The 19,144-nt window shown below is 35.7% G+C and overlaps 1 protein-coding gene across 1 annotated transcript in view; it reads right to left on the reverse strand.

Moving 5' to 3' along the window:
• Positions 1 to 1,376: 1,376 nt before the first annotated feature.
• Positions 1,377 to 19,144, reverse strand: part of LOC111061709 (tetratricopeptide repeat protein 7A) — a 63,016-nt gene continuing 45,248 nt past the window's right edge. Inside the window, exons 14-18 of the mRNA XM_039431818.1 lie at positions 17,624 to 17,852; positions 14,992 to 15,272; positions 14,067 to 14,171; positions 10,816 to 10,907; positions 1,377 to 4,471 (exon numbers count right to left, since the gene is read on the reverse strand). Coding sequence (XP_039287752.1) covers positions 4,339 to 4,471; positions 10,816 to 10,907; positions 14,067 to 14,171; positions 14,992 to 15,272; positions 17,624 to 17,852 — 840 coding nt within the window. The 3' untranslated portion in view covers positions 1,377 to 4,338. The remainder of the gene's footprint in view (positions 4,472 to 10,815; positions 10,908 to 14,066; positions 14,172 to 14,991; positions 15,273 to 17,623; positions 17,853 to 19,144) is intronic.

Below are 19,144 nucleotides of genomic sequence, written 5' to 3' on the forward strand. Positions count from 1 at the left end.
CATAAACGGGGGCGAATTTTACAAATATATTATCAGATTCATGTTCCTCGCCTCATAAACTATCATCCATCAGAGTTTTAGCGAAAATTATATTTTGGTTCTCAAACCACCATTTTCCTCCACTCACAGATCAGAAAAACCACTGCAAATGCTCATAGCTCAGGAATAGGAGTGAATTTCACCAATGTGATGACATATCCTGACAATTCCTGAGAATTTGAGCGATTTTAATTATTGAACATTTTTGCAACAATCCATGATGTTTTATCCATCGTGCGTTTTGAAACAGTAAAAAAAGTATCTCTGATTTATCTGAAATTTGCACCATTGATGAAGCTCTACCTGAGAAATGTCGGAGCCAAATTTGGCACCCCCAGAAGGGGTTAGTTATCCAGCTTCAAACATAAAATTTGCAATTTTCAAACGGTCATATCTAATGAACGGTAAGGAATTTCACAAATCGGATTCCAGATTCGTGTTCCTCGCATCAAAGAGCATAAAGTGAGCAATTTTTATTTTTCACAAAAAATGAGAAAAACCATGGATGGTTTTTCACGTATTAACATGAATTTTTCATTGAAATAGTAAAAAAAAGTATCTGCGTTTTGAAACAGTAAAAAAAGTATCTCAGTTCTGGCTGGAATTTGCACCATAGTTGAAGCTCTACCTGAGAAATGTCGGAGCCAAATTTGGCACCCCAGCTACTATAAAGGCTGAGGTATGCAGCTTCAAACATAAAATTTGCAATTTTCAAACGGCCATATCTAATGAACGGTAAGGAATTTCACAAATCAAATTCCAGATTCGTGTTCCTCGCATCAAGAGTTTAAGGTCACGAAGTTTGAGCGATTTTTATTTTTCACAAAAAAATGAGAAAAACCATGGATGGTTTTTTTCATGGATTAACATGGATTTTTTATTGTTAACATTCATGGATTTCAATAAAAATGCGAATGTGCCAGATTCGGTTGATATTCGGACTAAGGAAAGAGGTTGACATAACAAGTGTTGTGCTATAATATGAGACGTTTCTCTACAATACTGGGTGAGTTATTCACTGAAACATAAAATCTCTTCTCCACTCACAGATAAGAGAAATCACTCATCTTCAAACGCTCATAACTCAAGAATGGGAGTGGGAAAATTATATTTCACTTTTTCAAAACAACAGCAAAATCAAAATCCTTCAAAAATAAAAATAGCTCAAACCTTGCTATAAGATGCTATTTGGAGAACGGGAAACACGATTCTGTGGTCAATTTTTTGAAGTTCCTCACCGTTTGCAAGATAGGAGCATTTTAGATTATGTTTTTCAGCAAGATCCTTCAAAACTTCTCCAGTAATTCGTGTAAAGAGTGATTAATGAGACAACTAAATAATTCTTAACTCATTTATTTACAACTTACATGAAAATTTTATAGAAAAGCAAATTCAGAACATAAACGAAATCTTCAAAAGGTAACAAATAGAATGCACAGCCATAACCCCAGATGTTGATAACAATACCTCAACCAAAATGAAGAAAATACAATATTATTTGACATTACAAGATGTTTAAGTAAATAATAATTAAATCCTGTTTAAGAAAAAATAGTTATTGTATAACAATAGCCTACTTAAACAGCTATAGTGAGGTCCACGTTATAATGGCAGTGTTTGAAAGAGGATAGCGCTATCTCTTTCTCGCTATGCTCTGTTGCCAGATCATCTTTTAACAATGTAGAATTAACAAAATATTCATCTTGATTATTAAAATTCATTATGAAATTATTGAAAATATAATTTCTTGCTTGATAAAATATAACTTATTATTTTAAACTAGAATGAACCGTTGATATTACATCAATAAACCTATATCAGCTACCGTCTATAGAAGGCATTGACAAGACAGAGCATTGGCAACGTTGTTCCCCTATCTTTCTCAACTGCCATTATAACGTGGACCTCTCTATTACTTATAGGATTTATGTATTTGCTTTTAACAATCATCAGTTTGAATACAAGTTTCGAACAATTTACACAATTTTATATAATACATTATTTTATACAATAACAGATTCATTAAGGTTTAACTAATTATTACTAATTACGCATCATAGGCCGCTAAATACATGAAAACCCGATCATAGATGAATTATCATTTTATTGATGAATTATCTATCTAAATTGTACAACTATATACAGTAGAGCCTCTATCAACCGACCCCTTCTAGACCGGGAATAAAACAGGGAAAAAACGGAAAATAGAAATGTCATTACAGTATTATGTACTTTATTGCAAATAAATTCAGTGTAGAGTAGGCCTACCACATATAAGTAACTAAACAGTACATTACTGTAATTGAATTCAACTTTCTTTATTTATAAAATATATACAATATAAAACAGTGTACAGGAGGCTAATATTTTACAGTATATTTGTTTTGTCAGAATATTTTTTAAATAAAAGGAGACAGACAATGAAGTCAACAGAGAGCGACGGTTAATAGAGGTTTCACAGTATGTCTATGGCCCAGTCGCACAAAAACCGGTTAAATTTAACCGTAATTAATTCCAATCAGAGAAGGCATTTTTGATAAGACGGCTTCTCTGATCGGTTCTCGTGGAATTAATCAAGATTAAAATTCAACCGGCTTTTGTGCAACCGGCACTATAACGCATAGGAAGACTTACACAATGTAATTTTGATTATCATTATCTTCTCATTATACATTAAATGCGATATTTATTTCATTTATAATGCAAGAACCCATTGAAAAGCTTAATAATGAATGATTTTAATTTGAAAGCGACATCGAACAATAGTCCCATAGTGAGGTCCACGTTTTAATGACAGTGAATAAAGATAGAAGAACAGCGATGCCGATTCTCTGCATTAATTAATCATATTTCTACACTGTCAAAAACATAATTGACACCGTTGTGGACCTAGAAAAGGATAGTACCACCGGCTTTGTCGAAAGATAGACAAGGATAGAAAACCAAAGTTGATCAAATACTGTCATTATAACGTGGACCTCACTATATACAAAACTGAACTTGAAAGAATTTGATAATCTACCAAAATGCAGTATTTAATATAAATTATAAAAAAATGTTACCCTTAGACTACTAAATAGGGTCTATGAAGCTTGTCCCGTCAAATACCAAATAATCAATTTTGCCATTGGGATAATATGTCCCAATACAAAAACACGATAAAACGAATGCAATTTAGTAAATAGCTTTGCAATTTCAATTTCACATGTTATTATTGACATTATATGAAGTTATTTACTTACTTTTAACTCAAAATGACACTGCAAATCACATTAGAACAGCTTCATTCAGCACAAAACCAGCATCTGACACATGCATGCATGCATGAGAGCATATAACCACAATATAACCTCATATCTGATAATATGGCGATCAGATAGTTCTAAACATCTGATGTATTTTACAGAATAGACCCTCGACTACCACTGGGTTTCATTACTGTGTAGTTAAGATGATCTATTTACCCACTGGGATACGATGAGCTTCTATTGGGACATATTGTCGTCCCATTGGTAGTCTAACGGTTAAACCATGAGAGCATAAATACTTTCTTGACGAATAAAATGTAATTGGTCATTATTAACATGAATACACAATTAATATTACATCAGATATACCGGGATGACTTGAATCATGAAAATGTATCTACTCTAGAGGGCGCTGGAAATCTGAGACTTGGCAACCATGTAGTCCTATAATTTCCACGGACTCTATAACGTGAATCTCTCTCTGTCAATCAACTATAATTTTACCTATTTTCACTTGAAGTTGGAATTGCTTAGCGGCGTCTCGGCTACAGTGAGGTCCACGTTATAATGGCAGTGGATAGAGATAGGAGAACAGTGTTACCGATTGTCTGCCTCAATGTATTATACTTCTACATTGTTAAGAACGGATTTGGCAACGTTGTGAAGCTACAGAAGGATAGCGCTATCTGCTTTGTCGAATGATAGACAAGGATAGCAACTCCAATGTTGATCAAATACTACCATTATAAAGTGGACCTTTCTATAGGACAAAAAGCCTCTAAATTCATTAGATTCGATTATTCATTAGATATGAATATTGAATGCAATATAGAGCCAGTACTTCTAATTCACGTTCATATAATATAGAAATGCAATGAATTTAAAGGTTATGTGCTCTATCAGTGACGGCTCTAACCACGCCTGCTTATAGCCGCGCGGTTCGAGACGCCTCTTTAAAAAAAATGAAATTTTGATGCCGCACCCTGTACTTCAAGATTCAAGGTTCTTTATCTTTATCTATATATGTTTTTTCACTGATAAGACTACCTTTTCACTCGAAAACCATCGGTATAGTGGTGTAGGGCAGAATGGGTGAAGCCATCTCCACTTGCAGGGCGGTCGCCATACAATCGCTGGCTCTGCTACAGTCACCCAATGCTTCCAGCACTTTGCCCAGGTTGTACCTGCAAGACAATTCAAATTTTCCAGTCTAGATTATACAAAATAATACAATAAAGTAATTTTATTCGATTCAACACAAAATAAATCAAAATACATGGGCGGAAGTCCAGCTGCAAAGCCAGCACCTGATAAACTTCGATTTGTTATCATTGTCTGTCATTAGACACAGCAGATAGCTCTATCTTTCTCCACCTCCGCACTTTTTCCAAATCGTTTGTATACTATGAAGGAACTTAATGAAATACCACAATATTCTATCTCAATTATAAAAACTTGTTATTAAATGATTTTGAAAGCAATATACCGGGTGTTTCAAAAAGAATGCACCAATTTCAAACAGTTATATTTATTTAAAAGAATGGTGTATACAAACCAATTTTACATCAAATTACTCATAGAAGTATCGAGTTTATGATTATGTATTATAAGTGTTCTATGTGCCCTCCGGACGACATCTAGACGGTAGCCAGATTCATCCCAGACTGTTCGCAAGATGTCTGTCTTCTCGGACTGTAGCTACTGCATCAGTGATCCTGGCTTTTAGCTGCTCAATATCAAGTGCTAAGGGAGGAACAACGTTAAAGATCGTGTTTATGTTCCTCCCTTAGCACTTGATATTGAGCAGCTAAAAACCAGGATAACTGATGTAGTAGCTACAGTCCGAGAAGACAGACATCTTGCAAACAGTCTGGGATGAATTTGGCTACCGTCTAGATGTCGTCCGGAGGGCACATAGAACACTTATAATACATAATCATAAACTCGATACTTCTATGAGTAATTTGATGTAAAATTGGTTTGTGTACAACATTTTTTTAAATAAATATAATTGTTTAAAATTGGGTCATTCTTTTTGAAACAACCGATATTTTCTTAGTAGGTGTAATGAGACATTATTGATCATTACTAACAATAATCAGCTATCAATATTACATCAAATATACCGGAACAACTTTAATCACAGCTATTGTATAGGGCGGTAGTAACAGAGAATCGGCAACTCTGTAGTCCTATCTTTTCCACTGACTTTAGAACCTGAATTCCATTATAGTAAGGACCAAGCCACACGAAGCGTTTGTCAGGCGCTTTCAGACTAGTCGGCAGGGCAGGGAGCTCTGAGATTGGTTGATTATCAGCTGATTCCCGAATGCCAACCTAATCAGCAAATCGGAGAGCTTCTTGTCCTGCCTACTCGAGTTGAAAACGTCTGAAAACCCGCTTTGTGTGGCTTGGCCCTAAGAGTATTGAATTGAATTGAAAAAGTCTTTATTCATAATCATGTACAGGTACGAGGCAGAGAATCGGCCACGTTGTAACGTGGACCTCACTATAGTGCATGTAACTAGTAGTTCTGCGAACAGTAGACCTCGCTCATGAATAGCCTACAACTTTCAAACTAATGAGAAGGGCCATTAAGAAAGTGCAGTATATTGTAAAGATTTATCCATGTCATCTATTATTTTCTCCATTGAAAGTGCTAGAGACATTGTTTCCAGGGACACCGGACTTATAAATGTCTCTCAAGGAGGTACCTTCATATCGTCCCCATATTTACAATATTACAACTTTTCTAACAATTAATCATACGAAATCGGTCAACTGACAAAAAAATGGAATATGCAGTAGGCAATTTAGACGATGGATCGTCTCACAGACGATAAGTGAGACGGAAAATGATTCTAAATAAGATGGGTTTGTTGGTGACAATGACAGAAGGTTGCTAATGATGTTTTTCATGAAAAGTGGATTCAATGTTATCGCGGCTTGTTATGCCTATGCAGAATGTTTATGCTCACAAGTCGGTTTCCGATTTCATACTAAAAGGAAAACAAGAGCTAACTAACTAAGCTGTGATGTCTCCGGCCGGTTCCGTAGGTCTAGAAACTATTCATCTATGTAACAGGGAAAATTCGTGTTGAAAAGGGAAGAAATGGTGCAATAAAGTGAGAAGTTTTCTTCAATTAATAAATACAGTATGATTTGGAGCGGCTCCGACGTTTCAAGGTTTACCGCTGACAGCTCTTGTCCTCTATCGATAGCATTCCAACGATACCATTCATTCAATACAGCACATTTTAGAGCGGCACAATTTCTATTCTAAAAAATGTGAGCCAATTTTTTTACTTATATTTATTGTGGGCACGATTTACTCTTAACTTATTGTAAATCCAAGGATCTTTCATTTCTGGATGGAGGTTGGTCTGCGGTTTTTTAAATTACAAAAAATCCGGAGGTCTTATCAAAAATCGTTACACATACGTTTCTGCGCCTTGTTTCAAAGAACTTGTATACCGAATTTCATCCAAATCGGACAAAAACTGCGACTGTAACTGCGGTACAAACAAACAAACAGACAAAAGCCGATCGAGTCGAAACTAAGACCTCAGCTTCGCTTCGGTCAATAATTACCAAGTGTCGGGAGCATGAGGATCAATCTTGGCTGCATCTCTGAGCGTTTTCTCGGCCAAACGGTGACTGCCGAGGTAATGGTGCATCAAGCCCTGCAAAAAACACAAAACAACAACCAATAGTACTCAAACTAACTAATAGAAATAGTAATCTATACTATAATAAAGGAAAGAACTGGCTTATACACGTACAGGATAGGAAAATTATGTTGGACGCATCATCACGTCTCAACTACTGGACTGTTTAACTTGAAAATTTGCATATAGATTAACCGAGGATGGTTATAGGCCTATTTTAAATTCTTCAAAATTTCATTACGTCAAGTTCACAGTTTGTCAAGTTTTGAAATATACCCTTGCAGAGACGGGGGGGGGGGGTTCCCTGCTAGTTTATAATAAAAAGTACTCAACTTGGAAGAGATAATATTTATTTAGCTATTCAAAATATAGGAAAACTGTTTGTGTAGGTATAGAATTGAAAATGTGTGCATACTATGTGAAAAAGTCTTTAGAGGTTTTAATAAATATTGCAGAGTAATCTATCTTCTATATATATAAAAGCGAAATGGCACTGACTCACTCACTCACTGACTGACTCACTCACTCACTTGCAGAACTAAAAATCTACCGGACCAAAAACGTTCAAATTTGGTAGGTATGTTCAGTTAGCCCTTTAGAGGCGCACTAAGAAATCTTTTGGCAATATTTTAACTCTAAGGGTCGTTTTTAAGGGTTTAAAGTTCGCCTTTTAGCATGTATATTCTTCTTCTCCCAATCTCTTAATTATAATTGAAATTTCCATATCATATGTTACTATAGAACTATAATCTAGAATCTAGATAGAGTCGAAACAGTTGTTAACTGGCAACTAAATTAATAATTTTGTCAGGTTGGCATTAAGTTGAGTTGACTTTGTTAGGTTGGCACCAAGTTGAAGATTTAAATGCATTTATCGCGGAAAAATTGATTGGCCACTGCTACTTCAATCCTGGGAATTTTCTTTACGCTCGCAAAACATTCGCGCATGCGCAGAAGAGTTTCTTTACGCTCGGTAATCAGCTGATGATAAGCAGCTCGCCAAAGACAAACCACTCTCGGTCAGATCTTAACCTAAAAAGTCGGTAATTGTACCGATTCTACAGCCATAATGGATATCAGTGTAGACGAATTATTATAAACTCCGCCAGATGTAAGTGATTTAACAAGTTAGTGCAATTGTAGAAAAAATGTTGTATGTAATTCGCGCGTAATGCTTCTTTATCGCTCTTGCAAAATTATCACGCTCTGCTTCGCGTCGCGTGATAACTGTTTTGCGCGAGCGAATAAGTCGCGCATTACGCTCTTAATACATAAATAGCTATTTCGCCACACTGCACAGAAAGCAGCTTTTTTCCAGTCCCTACGTAGATCTGAAATACATTGTTTGCAGACGACTCTCGTCTGATGTTAGAACAGGTTAAATAATGGGTTCTCTGGCTATATAATGGGTTCTCTGTTAGCAGCTTTTTAACTTGAGTTTTAAAATGGGCTTGATTATCTCACACTAACAGGCAGCTTATTGAATGCCTTGATTGATAATATTCTATAATGTCCTTGAAGTTTTTTTAACCTGACAAAAGGAACATTCAGATGACATGCTTGTCTGGTGTCTGGCTGTTAAGTCCTGGTCTTAACAGACAGCAATAGTACCATAACTATCAACTCTACACCAACTGTCCAATTAAATTTAAATAAATTTCATCATATATAAGAAATTTCACAGCTATCAAATATATAACCTAATAGATTTTTAATAAAAATAAAAATTAAAATAAATTTAATTCCAATTCAATTATATAATTCTATTTTCTAATTTTATTCTACTTCATTTCGGATTTCTAATTTAAAATCTCCTCTTTTCTATCAATTCATAATCTACACCTTTCCTTATCCATAACCCACTCAAATTTGAAATCTCCCGCTTGAAATAACCCATCATGGCCCACCAACTGATCCCATAGTGCTCCTTCAATCAGTGCACCTCCGTTCGTCTGTGCTCTATGGTCTGCACAACGCCTCTACCGCGTCTCTGTGGTCACGACCGTCAGAATGTTCAAGTCTCACCACTTCACTTCCTGGTTGATTGACAAAGGGGACCCAGCTCCCCGAAAATTCTCGTTTAAATGTAAGTTTTTAAGTGTTTTTAATGTATAATGTTTATATATTTATTTATATTACTTAACAGAAAACACTTTGAAGTTTTGTAATAAAATATAAACAAGATACACACGACAGGGATAGATTAAAAACACTTAAAAACTTACATTTAAACGAGAATTATATATATATATATATATATATATATATATATATTATATATATATATATATATTGCCAAATTTTCCTGCATATTCCATCACCACCACATGTCTTACCTCAGACTATTAATACTATTAATTGATTGAGGTATTCGGAGCAATTATGAAATATAATGAACATTTTAAAATATAAAAATATGGAACCAATTCCAATTTATTCAATGAAAGTAGGCCGAAGTAGTAGTGGAAATTTCTAACTTGGGATTTCAAGATTATAAACCCCAATAATATCAAACACAGTTATGGAACTGAGTAGTTGCACACATTTAATCAAATTTTAGGTGGGTTCCGAAGCACTCACCAAATGCTGCAGGCTTTTGATGTGGTTGGGATTGATTGAGACAGCGTTCTGGTAGCACTGCTTTGCTTCAACGAATTCCTGCTTCTGCTCGTGAACAAGCCCTCGCTGTAAATAAAAAAAATGCATTAATTTAAACATTTTCTTACAAACCACTCTCCTAGAAAAAGCTTTGAGCTTGTCAAACAACATAATAGATGTATAGCCTTACTAGGAAATCAACAATTGAAACAATGCAAATCAAAAGCAAGCCGTTTCACCTGTCAGAAATCTACACACCACACTTTGTTACATTTTGATAGCAACCAGTCTTCTCAAACTTCTCAAACTCGGACAAAAATATATAAATTATAGTTGTATTGTGAGTAATGTTGGTATACTATGTGTAACCTTATCTAAATTTGGGAGAGAAATAGCACAAGGTTACCTTATTTTTTCTCTCCATATCATTTTGATGATGTACTTATTGTATAAATAATTAAAGAATAAAGAAAAACTTGTGCAATAAATAACTTAATATAAAATAAAATAACTTAAAAGGCCGTCATGACCTGTATATTTATAGACGTTGGTGTTGGTAGACACTGCACTGCACTGACCGTGTACATGATATGATGCGAGAGTGGGAATATGTTGGTGGCCTCGTGTATGCAGTTGACAGCAGACGGCAGTTGGTCGATGCTCAGGTAGATTTCGGCGAGCAACAGCCAGATTTGCAACTGCAGCTGCCAGGCCCGTTGGGGGCGCGGGTCGCCCCCTGGTGCCCCGTTGCCCCCCCTGGAGCCCCCCAGGCCAACCTGCGAAGAGATGGACGAGGCCACCTCGGACAAGGCCTGTTCCACTCGGCTCGCCGCCAGCGAATGAGCGCCGTGTAGCGAACCTTCACAAACAATTTCACTTTTAATCATTCATTTTATACACACAACATTCAAATTCCTTCTTAATTGTCGTGAGCATTTACACAAATACAAATACATGGAGGAGATGAGAGGAGCCTTACTAATTGCAATGTTACTGCCATTCAACTAATATAATTCTAAATAAAAGGATCTTTCATTTCTGGATGGAGGTTGGTCTGCGGTTTTTTAAATTACAAAAAATCCGGAGGTCTTATCAAAAATCGTTACACATACGTTTCTGCGCCTTGTTTCAAAGAACTTGTATACCGAATTTCATCCAAATCGGACAAAAACTGCGACTGTAACTGCGGTACAAACAAACAAACAGACAAAAGCCGATCGAGTCGAAACTAAGACCTCAGCTTCGCTTCGGTCAATAATTACCAAGTGTCGGGAGCATGAGGATCAATCTTGGCTGCATCTCTGAGCGTTTTCTCGGCCAAACGGTGACTGCCGAGGTAATGGTGCATCAAGCCCTGCAAAAAACACAAAACAACAACCAATAGTACTCAAACTAACTAATAGAAATAGTAATCTATACTATAATAAAGGAAAGAACTGGCTTATACACGTACAGGATAGGAAAATTATGTTGGACGCATCATCACGTCTCAACTACTGGACTGTTTAACTTGAAAATTTGCATATAGATTAACCGAGGATGGTTATAGGCCTATTTTAAATTCTTCAAATTTCATTACGTCAAGTTCACAGTTTGTCAAGTTTTGAAATATACCCTTGCAGAGACGGGGGGGGGGTTCCCTGCTAGTTTATAATAAAAAGTACTCAACTTGGAAGAGATAATATTTATTTAGCTATTCAAAATATAGGAAAACTGTTTGTGTAGGTATAGAATTGAAAATGTGTGCATACTATGTGAAAAAGTCTTTAGAGGTTTTAATAAATATTTGCAGAGTAATCTATCTTCTATATATATAAAAGCGAAATGGCACTGACTCACTTACTCACTGACTGACTCACTCACTCACTTGCAGAACTAAAAATCTACCGGACCAAAAACGTTCAAATTTGGTAGGTATGTTCAGTTGGCCCTTTAGAGATGCACTAAGAAATCTTTTGGCAATATTTTAACTCTAAGGGTTGTTTTTAAGGGTTTGAAGTTCGTCTTTTAGCATGTATATTCTTCTTCTCCCAATCTCTTAATTATAATTGGAATTTCCATATCATATGTTACTATAGAACTATAATCTAGAATCTAGATAGAGTACCTCTTCGAAACAGTTGTTAACTGGCAACTAAATTAATAATTTTGTCAGGTTGGCATTAAGTTGAGTTGACTTTGTTAGGTTGGCACCAAGTTGAAAATTTAAATGCATTTATCGCGGAAAAATTGATTGGGCACTGCTACTTCAATCCTGGGAATATTATATTACTAGCCGTCAGGCTCGCTTCGCTCGCCATATCCGTTTAGCCAGACGTTTAGTCTGGACCCCCGACTGGATTGTCCTAACATATGATAAAAATGCTCAAATGAAAAATGCAGGCGAGCGAAGCGAACCTGCTGATCTCATTCTTGGACGATCCAGTCGGGGGTCCAGGGGGCGGAGCCCCCTGGCTAGACGGATATGGCGAGCGAAGCAAGCCTGACGGCTAATAATTATGAATTAAAAACACTTAAAAACTTACATTTAAACGAGCCCCCTGGCTAGATGGATATGGCGAGCGAAGCGAGCCTGACGGCTAGTAATTATAAATTAAAAAAACTTAAAAACTTACATTTAAACGAGAATTATATATATATATATATATATATATATATATATATATATATATATATATATTGCCAAATTTTCCTGCATATTCCATCACCACCACATGTCTTACCTCAGACCTATTAATACTATTAATTGATTGAGTTATTCGGAGCAATTATGAAATATAATGAACATTTTAAAATATAAAAATATGGAACCAATTCCAATTTATTCAATGAAAGTAGGCCGAAGTAGTAGTGGAAATTTCTAACTTGGGATTTCAAGATTATAAACCCCAATAATATCAAACACAGTTATGGAACTGAGTAGTTGCACAACATTTAATCAAATTTTAGGTGGGTTCCGAAGCACTCACCAAATGCTGCAGGCTTTTGATGTGGTTGGGATTGATTGAGACAGCGTTCTGATAGCACTGTTTTGCTTCAACGAATTCCTGCTTCTGCTCGTGAACAAGCCCTCGCTGTAAATAAAAAAAATGCATTAATTTAAACATTTTCTTACAAACCACTCTCCTAGAAAACGCTTTGAGCTTGTCAAACAACATAATAGATGTATAGCCTTACTAGGAAATCAACAATTGAAACAATGCAAATCAAAAGCACCTGTCAGAAATCTACACACCACACTTTGTTACATTTTTATAGCAACCAGTCTTCTCAAACTTCTCAAACTCGGACAAAAATATATAAATTATAGTTGTATTGTGAGTAATGTTGGTATACTATGTGTAACCTTATCTAAATTTGGGAGAGATATAGCACAAGGTTACCTTATTTTTTCTCTCCATATCATTTTGATGATGTACTTATTGTATGAATAATTATGAATAGTCTAAATATATTTTAGAGCTGTGAATAACAAATAGTGAGTAGGTTTTCGATTTTGTATTCAAATTTTTTAATTAAGTGCAATATTTCTAAACTTTTCAACTTATTGTGATTCATTTAGAGTATAAAATCAACCTTCAAAATTCAAAATTTTAAATAATCATTTCTGGACCGAAAATCAAGTGACGAAGCAGTGTGTGACTATATAACCTTATCTTTTGGACAACATTAACATTTATCAAAATTTTTGGAGAGAAATAGTACAGGCTTAGCCTAGTTTTTCCTCCAATGTCATAATTGTATTATGATATAGTATTTTATACAATAAATAAATAAATTAAAGAATAAAGAAAAACTTGTGCAATAAATAACTTAATATAAAATAAAATAACTTAAAAGGCCGTCATGACCTGTATATTTATAGACGTTGGTGTTGGTAGACACTGCACTGACCGTGTACATGATATGATGCGAGAGTGGGAATATGTTGGTGGCCTCGTGTATGCAGTTGACAGCAGACGGCAGTTGGTCGATGCTCAGGTAGATTTCGGCGAGCAACAGCCAGATTTGCAACTGCAGCTGCCAGGCCCGTTGGGGGCGCGGGTCGCCCCCTGGTGCCCCGTTGCCCCCCCTGGAGCCCCCCAGGCCAACCTGCGACGAGATGGACGAGGCCACCTCGGACAAGGCCTGTTCCACTCGGCTCGCCGCCAGCGAATGAGCGCCGTGTAGCGAACCTTCACAAACAAATTTCACTTTTTAATCATTCATTTTATACACACAACATTCAAATTCCTTCTTAATTGTCGTGAGCATTTACACAAATACAAATACATGGAGGAGATGAGAGGAGCCTTACTAATTGCAATGTTGCTGCCATTCAACTAATATAATTCTAAATAAAAAAATTAACAATTAAAACTATATTTCAAACATGGACATCGTCAGGTACATAAGAGCAAATATCTAACTTGGGATTTCAAGATTATAAACCCCAATAATATCAAACACAGTTATGGAACTGAGTAGTTGCACAACATTTAATCAAATTTTAGGTGGGTTCCGAAGCACTCACCAAATGCTGCAGGCTTTTGATGTGGTTGGGATTGATTGAGACAGCGTTCTGATAGCACTGTTTTGCTTCAACGAATTCCTGCTTCTGCTCGTGAACAAGCCCTCGCTGTAAATAAAAAAAATGCATTAATTTAAACATTTTCTTACAAACCACTCTCCTAGAAAACGCTTTGAGCTTGTCAAACAACATAATAGATGTATAGCCTTACTAGGAAATCAACAATTGAAACAATGCAAATCAAAAGCACCTGTCAGAAATCTACACACCACACTTTGTTACATTTTTATAGCAACCAGTCTTCTCAAACTTCTCAAACTCGGACAAAAATATATAAATTATAGTTGTATTGTGAGTAATGTTGGTATACTATGTGTAACCTTATCTAAATTTGGGAGAGATATAGCACAAGGTTACCTTATTTTTTCTCTCCATATCATTTTGATGATGTACTTATTGTATGAATAATTATGAATAGTCTAAATATATTTTAGAGCTGTGAATAACAAATAGTGAGTAGGTTTTCGATTTTGTATTCAAATTTTTTAATTAAGTGCAATATTTCTAAACTTTTCAACTTATTGTGATTCATTTAGAGTATAAAATCAACCTTCAAAATTCAAAATTTTAAATAATCATTTCTGGACCGAAAATCAAGTGACGAAGCAGTGTGTGACTATATAACCTTATCTTTTGGACAACATTAACATTTATCAAAATTTTTGGAGAGAAATAGTACAGGCTTAGCCTAGTTTTTCCTCCAATGTCATAATTGTATTATGATATAGTATTTTATACAATAAATAAATAAATTAAAGAATAAAGAAAAACTTGTGCAATAAATAACTTAATATAAAATAAAATAACTTAAAAGGCCGTCATGACCTGTATATTTATAGACGTTGGTGTTGGTAGACACTGCACTGACCGTGTACATGATATGATGCGAGAGTGGGAATATGTTGGTGGCCTCGTGTATGCAGTTGACAGCAGACGGCAGTTGGTCGATGCTCAGGTAGATTTCGGCGAGCAACAGCCAGATTTGCAACTGCAGCTGCCAGGCCCGTTGGGGGCGCGGGTCGCCCCCTGGTGCCCCGTTGCCCCCCCTGGAGCCCCCCAGGCCAACCTGCGACGAGATGGACGAGGCCACCTCGGACAAGGCCTGTTCCACTCGGCTCGCCGCCAGCGAATGAGCGCCGTGTAGCGAACCTTCACAAACAAATTTCACTTTTTAATTATTCATTTTATACACACAACATTCAAATTCCTTCTTAATTGTCGTGAGCATTTACACAAATACAAATACATGGAGGAGATGAGAGGAGCCTTACTAATTGCAATGTTGCTGCCATTCAACTAATATAATTCTAAATAAAAAATTTAACAATTAAAACTATTAAAAACAATTTAACAATTAAAAGGTTGTAGTAGACTGGATAAAATAAGGAATGACAACATAAGAGCTGAATTGAATGTAGAACCGCTATTGGATATTCTGAAGAAATATCGGGAAAATTGGTCTACTCATTTATTCAGAATGCCATCCTATAGGCTCCCAATATTAGCATGGGAGTACAAACCCGAAGGAATGCGAGGCATAGGAAGAGCAAGGAAGAAATGGATGCCGGTACAGGCCAATAGAGCCTAATCCTTGTAAGACGATGATGATGATGAACAATTAAAACTATATTTCAAACTGTATATATTTCAAACATGTGCATCGTCAGGTACTTAAGAGCAAATATCACAGAACAATTACAGTCATATAATAGAGAGGTCCACGTTATAATGGCAATGGAGAAAGATAGGAGAAAAGCGTTGCCGTTCCTCTGTCTTATCAATGCCTTCTATAGACTTTTTGTGTAATTGAGAAAAAGTCTATAGAAGTTCATATTGAATGAAAAAGACTACCTAAGAAATTGTCGAAAACCACAGATTTATTGATACTTAGAAATACCGGTTTCGGTTATTACACCATAGTCAATCTCTGATAAACTAAAACTAAATACAAGAGCAGCAGAATTTACACTAGTAGGCGAGTACTGCTATTGGTCAAGGGCATGAACGCCTGCCATTGGCACAGCTAGACAGTCTCCTTTGTTATTTTGTCACACCGTTGAGTGGGAGGAGACTGTCTAGCTGGGCCAATGGCAGGCGTTCATGCCCTTGACCAATAGCAGTACTCGCCTACTAGTATAAATTCTGCTGCTCTTGTATTTAGTTCTAGTTTATCAGAGATTGACAATGGTGTAATAACCGAAACCGGTCTTTCTAAGTATCAATAAATCTGTGGTTTTTGGCAATTTCTTAGTCTTTTTCATTCCTTCTATAGACGGTAGCTGATACAGGTTTATTGATGTAATATTAACTGTTCATTCTCGTTTAAAATAATCAAATATATTTTACCATCAATAAATTATATTTTCAATAATTTCATAATGAATTTCCATAATCAAGATTAAATATTCTGTTAATTGAATTGGCTATTAACTAGTAAAAAGTAAATTCGTATGGCTTTTGTTGGTGGGGAGTCCCTTGCGGGAAGGTTCCACCGCCTGAATATATAATTCAAGCCGTCAATGGGCCTTACGACTGTCATACTTCAGCCGGGACCGACAGTTTAACGTGCCCATCCGATAATACGGGAGTGATCTGGTTAAAAAACTTTTGGCTATGAGAGGGTTTGAACCCGGGATCTCTATGCTGCTAAGCAAGCACTCTATCCACTAGACCACGGATCACTCCATTACTATTAACTATTAACAATTGATAATCAACAATTTATATTACATCAGATATACCGGCATAACTTGAAACACAGCTATGTACCCTAATAGAAAGCGGTGGTCCGGTAACATAGAATTATTGGCAACTATGTATTCCTATCATTTCCACTGACTTTACAACGTGAATATCATTATTGTATGATTTGTTAGGTTTATTTTCATCTTTGTTACATGGATTCGTCCTATAGTGAGGTCCACGTTATAATGGTAGTATTTGTTGATTAGCAATGGTATTGCTATCCTTGTCTATCATTCAACAAATCGAATAGTGTTTATAGTACTCTTTCTCGTTTTGCTCTGTTGCGAGATCGTCTTTTAACAATGTAGAATTAATAATTAATTAACAAAATATTTCATCTTTATTATGAAAATTCATTATGAAATTATTAAAAAATAAAATAAAATATGATTGATTATTTTAAGTGAGAATGAACAGTAAATATTACATCAATAAACCTGTATCAGCTGTATAGAACGCATTGACAAGACAGAGGATCGGCAACGTTGTTCTCCTATCTTTCTCCACTGTCATTATAACGTGGACCTCACTATAGTATTTTCTCCTGACCTTTCTCTGCTTTCAACTCGGTCAGCTTTTGATGTTAGAAGTTATTTACAATTTTCTGACTCCAGCTGTTTAAATTCTAGAAATAATTAGTTGAATCCCGAGCTCTGAAATCGGTCCTAGGTGTCGTAAGAAGTGCGTGGGTAATAGTCGAAATAAGTACGACATTATTATTCTAATTTTTAGGTGGATTCCGAACCAACACTCACTCGAATCCTTATCGGACATCTCGGAGGTATACAGCTGGAAAACACTGCGCTGATCAGCTGTTGCTGCGGCATTGGAGCTCAGCTGATCGGAGATGCGCGAATCGAGACCGTTTTGCGCGTTCTGTGCGCAGGTGGTGTGCTCTTCATATAACTCCTTCCACAGAGACAGCATGTGCTTGCCAGTTAGCAGTGCCACTTCGCCGCCTTCCATTGCCAGCTCCAGGTAGGCCTGAATCCACACATAAACCCACAATTAAACTCAAATCTAAAACGCACACAATGTAGAAAAAATACACTACAGTATATAAAAGTTCTAGGAGTGGTATTGGATTCAGAAATTGAGGCGGTATACGGAAAAAGGGCACATAGAACTATATGCCCTTTTTCCGGAGATTGCTTTGTAATATTACATTTTTTCTCGATTGGAATCGAATCTTCAATTCGAGATCTATAAAACTTGATAGTAAATATCAGAGTAATCGATATGCGGACAACTTTTTAACTGAGAATTTATCGTAAATAATTGTGTTGCATTCCATGGTATCACCGAAACAGATAAACATAATTAATAGATTATTTAAATATAGATGATATATAAATTTAAAATAACAGTTTCGAAATAAAGTTTTATTGAGAACAAATATAAAATGTAAATTCTAAACTTGTAATTTATAATTTTTTGGAATTTAATATCAATGACGTGTCCATAACGTTGACACTGATTTTGAGGTGTGGTATAGCCAATGTTTTCAACTATATAAACTGGATAAGTATTTTAGCTTGTAATGATGCTAGGATGTTTAAGTGTGTAAGGTATTGTATTGTGGATTTGTGTTGTATATTGCCAAAATTCTTCTGAAGATTATAAGTTGGTTTGCTCTGAAAACTGGATTTTTCATTCATAGGCGATAGATCCATTCATAGTTTATCAAGAATCTACCACTTTGGAGCCGATAACTTCCTGTCGGTTAATAGGTGTGAAATGCTATCCAACCTATTTAGGAGAAATTGGTAGCACGGCAGCTTTATTAGATCGGCCATCTTGTTCTGAATATAACCTGAAAATCTAAAACATAATCTTGAAAACTGATGTTGGTACAACTGTTTATAAACAGCTGTGTCACGGAGGGATTTGGTGGTCAGTGAGACTATTTCTCCCTATACTTCTTTCAAAACCTTCATCAAAGTCAAATAAGTTCACTATCATGAAATATGGTATTATAAAGATAAAACAAGATCGTTCTTTGCTGAGCTCTGAAAGTTTCAATAGTGTGAATTTCAAACCTATGCAACCTGCTAGGAATATCTACTCATATTTCAATAATGATTTTGTTCAACGTATATATTTTAATAAAATTATTGAAAACTTTTTTATATGTATATAACTTTTTAATTTAAAAGAAATACAGCATTTAGCACTGAATAACATGTGTTTTATAGTTGATCAAACCCGAATTTGTACAAAATAAATTTGTCTTTGAAAAAAGGGCACATACAAGCAACTTTTCAAACATATTTATT

This window comes from Nilaparvata lugens, chromosome 7 (assembly GCF_014356525.2).
Source record: "Nilaparvata lugens isolate BPH chromosome 7, ASM1435652v1, whole genome shotgun sequence".
Taxonomy (NCBI): Eukaryota; Metazoa; Arthropoda; class Insecta; order Hemiptera; family Delphacidae; genus Nilaparvata; species Nilaparvata lugens.